Source organism: Nestor notabilis, unplaced genomic scaffold, assembly GCF_000696875.1.
Source record: "Nestor notabilis isolate BGI_N333 unplaced genomic scaffold, ASM69687v1 scaffold12386, whole genome shotgun sequence".
Classification (NCBI taxonomy): domain Eukaryota; kingdom Metazoa; phylum Chordata; class Aves; order Psittaciformes; family Psittacidae; genus Nestor; species Nestor notabilis.
In genome coordinates, this window is record NW_009934413.1 from 12,060 (window position 1) to 18,985 (window position 6,926).

The 6,926-nt window shown below is 43.8% G+C and overlaps 1 protein-coding gene across 1 annotated transcript in view; it reads left to right on the forward strand.

Moving 5' to 3' along the window:
* ARHGAP40 (Rho GTPase activating protein 40) overlaps positions 1 to 6,926 on the forward strand; it is a 19,853-nt gene that overhangs the window by 3,147 nt on the left and 9,780 nt on the right. The window contains exons 2-4 of the mRNA XM_010017338.1: positions 1,983 to 2,200; positions 5,393 to 5,468; positions 6,132 to 6,280. Of these exons, the coding sequence (XP_010015640.1) occupies positions 1,983 to 2,200; positions 5,393 to 5,468; positions 6,132 to 6,280 (443 nt within the window). The remainder of the gene's footprint in view (positions 1 to 1,982; positions 2,201 to 5,392; positions 5,469 to 6,131; positions 6,281 to 6,926) is intronic.

A 6,926-nucleotide genomic window follows, 5' to 3' on the forward strand; every position in this document is an offset into this window, starting at 1 on the left:
GACCCCGCCCGGGGGGGGGCCAGCCACAGCTTCTCTGGGCACCCTGTGCCAGCGCCTCAGCACCCTCACAGGGAAGGATTTTTCCCCTGTGTATTAGCTTCTGTAGAACCAGACATGGAAAAAGCCCAAAACTTCATCCAGTTTGTTAGATTTGTTAAAGGAAATACTTGACTTCAAGTCCAGATCTATTTGTTGTGGTTTAATGCTGAAAAAAGTACAGCATCAAAGATCACAAAGAGTATGCTCTGAAGGCTGGGAAGAGTTTTAATGGAGTCGCAATGTGTTTTTGCAAGTTGCATGAGTATGGAAGTTTCCACAGAGAAAAGAATCTGAATGGGGCTTTGGACAAGGGCCTGTAGGGACAGGCCAAGGGGAATGGCTTGAACCTGCCAGAGGGGAGATTGAGATGAGCTCATGGGCAGAAGCTCTTCCCTGTGAGGGTGCTGAGGCGCTGGCACAGGGTGCCCAGAGAAGCTGTGGCTGGCCCATCCCCGGCAGGGGTCAAAGGCAGGGTTGGCACAGAACAACCTGCTCTAGTGGAAGGTTCCCCTGCCTGTGGCTGGGATCAGCTTTAAGATCCCTTCCAACCCAAACCATTCTAGGATTCTAAGAAGAGATTAAATGGCTTTTTTATTTAGATTCAGCAACAATAAAACGTTGCCTGAGCAGCTGCGATAACTAAGATACCAGTTTGCATAGGAAAAGCAAAGTGGGAATGAACAGCTCTGTTTCAGTCCGGTTGTGATTTTTCTTTTTCCCAGTGTAACCTTTGGTAGAGCTGTGTTGGAGCTGCCTGCAGTGAATGAATGTGGGACATAGAGTTGAAAAGCTAAAGGCTTTGTGGTGTTCACCGTATCAAAGTTGAAGCCACCTGCTAAATTGCTTCTTTTATTCTTGGATTTCAAGTAGCTACAACCTTCCTCAGGGCATTTTCTCAGCTGCACAGAGGGTGCAGCCTATAAGGAAAAAATTGTCTTCTGTGTTTGAAGTGCATCATAATATATATTGAAGCATGAAGGGGAATTGAGCTTGTTTGAGTAATGCTGCTGTACTATCTCCATGCTTCTCACACTTCATTCTGGAGCTGAAATAGTCTTTAATTTTAGTGATGTTTTGAATAGGCACAGACATAAAGCAAGTGCACAGAGTGAGAACATAATTTTTGCTTTTGCTGGATGACTGTACAGGTACCAGTCCACCTAAAATGGTAGAGAATGGTGCAGGCAAATAGTTATGCAAATGTATTGTGAATCTACCAGAGCAGTGTCTGGATATTAAAAAAAAAGAAAAATGAAAACATTTGAAGCGCACAGGCCTGCATGTAGATAAATAGAAAGTAAAATAAATAGCCAGATAATTGGGAAGAGTCCTATAGCCAAATGTGCAGATGTTGTGGCTTCTCATAAATCTTTTTTGTCCATTCCCAAAGCTGTCAAAGAACCTGGGGTGCTCCAGGGAGGCACTGCTATTCATTCCGAGTGCGCTGAGTGCTGTAGCCTGCTTCCAGAGATACCCTTTGTAAAGGCAGATTTAAGCAAGTTGATCTGGCTTTCCTACTGTATCCTATAAAAGCCCCCCTGGGTTCAATTCCTGTGCTAAATACCACACAGAGTCACATTTGTGCCCCCTGTTCTGCCCAGCTTCTGAGGGAGCCTGCATTCCAGCAATATCTCTACTTTTTCTTCTCTTTCCTCGCTTTGGGTGAGGAGAAGGGTGTATGTGGGCAGTTATAGCTGCCTAGAGTGCTGTGTCTCCTCCAGTTTCACCTGATACCCAGCTGGGAACCAGGGAACAGGGCTAAGGCTGTGAGAATAGCAGTGGCTTCCTAACAAAGATGTGGCTTCCCTTCCAGTGATGTCCCACGGCCACCCCAGATTGGGGATGGCTCAGGCTTCTGGTTTTCTGCCTCTGAAGTGTTGCAAGCATTCAATTTCTGTTATCCTTCCCCATCTCACTCACCCTTCTCACCACTTGCGTCGCAGAGGGCGAGGCTGAAGCTGAGTGGCTCCAGGACGCAGGGCTGTCAGACCTCCTCGGGGACCGTGCCTCTGAGAATGACAACATCGTGCTGCTCTCCACCTTGACCAAGACTCAGGCTGCTGCTGTGCAGCGGCGGTTGGACACCTATTCCCGGTCTCGCAGGAGGAACAAGCATCCTGTTCGTGATGTCAGAGACATTTTTGGAGTGGTCAGCTCGGAGGTACACTGGTTTAGAGGGATCTCCTGAAAGCTTTCGTTGCATCGCAGTAGCTAAGTTGGCTTTCTGGGTCTAGGGCTACTGTCATTTCCAAATAGATCAAATTCATCTCATGAGCTGAAATGAAGCTGAGATGGTAGAACTTCTGCATCCAGGGTGCAGTGTTGAGAAGTTGCTACAAAATCTCCATAAGCTTCCTAGAGACTGCCTGAAGACTTTATGTAGTGCCTACAGCCCTGCAGCCTTGTGGAACACTGGTATTGTTTGGAGCCCTCTTGTGTTTTCTTTATTCCAGTGACACGTTAAATTATTATTAGCCAGAAAAAGAGAACTTCCTGAGTTGCTTTCTGACAAGATGACCCTGGGCAGCTGGTAATCCTGAAGAAAGACTATCCACTGCCTTTTTCTTGGTTTTGCTAGCCAGTACATAACCATTAGCTTTTCAGCTGCTTTTCTGCTCTGCTGGTCCTCTTTTGGTTGTGGCCACAGGTACAGTACCTTTATTTCTTCTAGGGGCCACTGGAGAGTAACCTATTCATGGCTTCTTGTGAGTCTCTCTGCTCAGGTGTCTAGTCAGAAGGTACTGAGCTTAACCAAGGTCTGCCTTTTTGAGTAGCATGGGACCCTTGCTGTCTGCCAGAACTCAATACTCCTCTTCCTCAGCCTGAGCCTCCTTGAAACTTCTTTTACTATAGTGAGGTTAATTATACCCCAATAATCCCTTGAATGCCTTAAGGGAATGACACTAACAGTCCACATCATCACTGGAAACTGCTGTGGTTGTGGTCTTTGTAACTGCCTAGTGCTGAGGTGCAGATTACTTCCTTACTGTGAGTTGCACTGAGGCAGAGTCATGGTTGGTTCTCTTTTGCAGAGCAGTACTTGCATTCCTCATTGAATGGGTGACAAAAAGGTGACATTTCTAGAAGCAATAATGCTGCAAGGTTATCTTAAGTGCCTCAGTTGAAATTCAACAAGTTTTAAAGCTTGCACATTAAATAGAAGCCTGTTATAGCTCTTAAAAAATTTTACTTTCTATTGTATAGGAATGGAGATTTTTGAGCTCTTAATCTTACGTGTCCACACACTAGGTCATGAATATTTGCATTTGATAGGCAACTGAAATCCAATTTGATCTTTTAAAATGACATTTTGGTGTAATGAAAGCATATACCAAGATGCTAAAATTGTCTTTTAAAATAGCTTCAGTTTGATTAATAGTGAAGCATTAATTTTATCTCACTTATTACTTGGGCAAGATCACTGGACTCCTTTTTTCCACTAAATCTGCTGGAATTATTCCTATTTTCTTTTGCTCAACCTTTTTAAAGGTTTGATGATTTTTTTTAAAGCTTTGCAGTTGCCTCTGAGATCTGCAGTTTTTAGTGGATGTTGCTGAAACAAAAACCAGTGGGGTTCACCCCCTTTTTAATTAGAGATAGTAAGAAAATGTATTTTATATGAGTCTATATGACTGTTTGATTCTTCTTCACTGAGTGGCCAGCATCTTAACCTCAGTATTCCTTGTAAAACCACCAACAGGTGGTGTTTGCCCTCTTTCTTTCATGGGAAGTGGCAGAGGCTCAGCTTAGGCAAATGAATGATTTTTATTTCAAACAGTAAGTTTTTGAGATGTTAGGGTATGACACTGATGTAAGCTCTAAGCAGAAGTCCTTTACCATTGAGTAATTCCTGGAGCAATCCCAGAGGGAAGCAGGCTTTTTTGCTTAATTTTCCATACTGGTTTGCTGTGTCATTCCAGTTCCAAGCACAATTTTTGGGGCTCTGAGGGACATGTTCAGACATGCCTGGTGTTGCTATACACTTGTTTGAAGTAGGTAGAGAAACATGATAAATCCCTATTGCTGTAACAATGCAGACAGTGATGTGTCAGTCATTTGGGTTTTTATTTCCATCAGTGTTTTAAGATGGATTTGCAGTTTGCCTTTTGCCCACCTCTGTCATGAGCTGCTTGGGCACCAAAGCTGTTGGTATTTCCATCAGAACTTTTCTACATATTTCCCCTGTATTACTCTTCACTGTGGCCTGTTTACACAGCAGCTGGATATGAAGGTGCTCTGGCATTATCATTGCATGATCTGTACTTTAGCTGCAGACACTAAATGAACTGATTCTGCTTTTTCTAGCAAGCCCCTCAGTTGTGCACCCACCCTAAAGATACACATCTGTGCAGATTAACTGTTTTGCCTATTTGCACTGACTTTGCACAGGTTCCTTTTAACTTTGTCATCACAGAATCCCAGACTGGTTTGGGTTGAAGGGACCTTAAAGCTCATCCAGCTCCAACCCCTGCCACGGGCAGGGACACCTTCCGCTAGAGCAGGTTGCTCCAAGCCCCTGTGTCCAACGTGGCCTTGAACACTGCCAGGGATGGGGCAGCCACAGCTTCTCTGGGCACCCTGTGCCAGCGCCTCAGCACCCTCACAGGGAAGAGCTTCTGCCCAAGAGCTCATCTCAATCTCCCCTCTGGCAGGTTCAAGCCATTCCCCTTGTCCTGTCCCTACATCCCTTGTCCAAAGCCCCTCTCCAGGTTTCCTGGAGCCCCTTTAGGCACTGGAGCTGCTCTAAGGTGTCCCCTTCAGGAGCCTTCTCTCCTCAGTCCGCAATTCCATGTCCTATGCAGGTTCTGGGAAAATTGCTAAGTTTTGGCAATAAAACAAGCTTTCCTATATTCTAACTAGTTCTAGTAAGTTCTAGTAAGGTTTTTATTAACAGAATTGCCCATCAAATGCTTCCTTACACTTTTAAAGATTCACTTCTCTCTCTAGATGTGAAGAGATAGGTTACTATGAAACCAATGAAGGGAAGCTTTTAGGTGCTGATGTCTACTTTATGTGTTCTTCCTGGTGAAAGATCCTGTGATTGCAGGCAGTGGGTGGATCCTGTGTTGCTTGGTTGGTTCGCTGTTTGTTAGCCCCTCAGTGAGTGAACTAGTAGGAGGAAATTGGCTAATGTTTGTGTGAAAGGAAGAACTGGCTTAATGATGTGCAAATTTACCACAAACACTGCCAAATCCTCTAATTATGATTCTTAATTTCAGAACAGTTTTGTACCCATGAGCTTGAGCAGCGTTTTCTTAGACCAACAGACAATGTCAGGTTTTCTGCCAAAACCAGGTGGTCTTGTAGTAACTTCTTTTTTTTTGTAGGTAAATGTGTTCTGGTTATTTTTCAGGTGACAGCAGCAGAGAAAAAGGAGTCCAGCCCAGATCAGCTGTGGCACAATCGACAGACTTCAAATATACACAGAAGTAAGAAGGAAGCTTTTAAATGTGGAATAGGAGTGAACAGGTGTAGGAACTGAAGTGGGGGTGGAACCCGAAGGGACATTAAACTAATTTGGGCTCTAAAACATTGGCTCTGTTTGTGGTTTTGGGGTTTCTGGGTTTTTTTGGTGGCTTTTTTTTTTTTGTGATTTTTTTTTAAAAAATTATTTTATTTTTGCATACACAGTTATCCACAGTTGTGGATTTCACAAACTTTTGCAGGCTCTGGTGGTGTTAGGAATTGCTGCTCAAACTGATAACTATAACTCTTCAAGAAAGCAACTCAAGATGCAAATAGTGTCAGTCTAGCAAAGATCATGTGGTGAAATCCTCTAGACACCATACACAGGTGTGTGAAGAGAAGTTAGCTATAGGATGTCCTTTAATTTAAGGCTGTGCTTATGTCTTACCAGTGATCTGGTGATTGTAGGGCAATTGTAGCCGTAATGGTATGGCTTTAAGTGAACCTTCCTCTACTGAGCAATCTCAGGACTGTGTGATGAGAACACTGTTTTCAAATGTTAGTGTATAGGATTTTTTAAAAGCAGTGGCACCCAAATCTCTCTCAAGGTTTTTTTAGCACACTTGTTTTGTAAGCTTCACCCTTCTGGCTTTCTGAAATTCAAGACAATTTCTCCTCTGTAGCAGAAGCCCAGGATTACTCCTGCACAGTTCGAAACCCTGGAAAAGAGGAGCTGTTCAACATGGATGTTGCCTACTCAGAGCAAGCAGCTGTCCTGCTCAAGGGATCGTTCCTTTCTGAACCTAGGAAGTTAAAGGATGGCAATGCCCTAACTGTAAGCACTGAAGGAATTTCTTATGTTAGAACTCATTAGTCTCCTCTTGTCGAGAGGGGTACAAGACACTTGATTCAGGTGTATGATCAGCTCTTGGAAACATCCTCTATGAATAGCATTGAAGCAGGTCTATATTAGGTATTTTTGGACAGGTAGTGCAGTTATCCATGCACTGTTGGGCAAGGACAACCATCATGTAGTGGAGGGTCAAAAGAAGTAAGGCTTATGTGTGAAACTAGCTATTTTGATGTGGTTCTAGGTCGTTCCCACTGAAAAGAGGAGAATAACTGAGCTTTCTTACTCGTAAGTCTAACGGGTTTTTTTCTTCACACATGTGCTGGGCCTCTTCCAAAGTTCAGGTGGATCAGGGTGGGTATCATGCTGTCTTTAATTTACATAAATTGGGATCTCCAATATGATTAAAGAGCAATACTGAAAAGAGAGAAGTGTTCAACTGTGGGTTGAGTAGAAGTAAAAGTAGTTTTGGACATTTGTCTGGTATTGAAAACAGGAGAATGAATAAGCGTACAGTTCTGGTGTCCTCAACATAAGAAGGACTTGGAGCTGTTGGAGCAAGTCCAGAAGAGGCCACAAGGATGATGAGGGGGCTGGAGCACCTCCCGTATGAAGACAGGCTGAGAAAGTT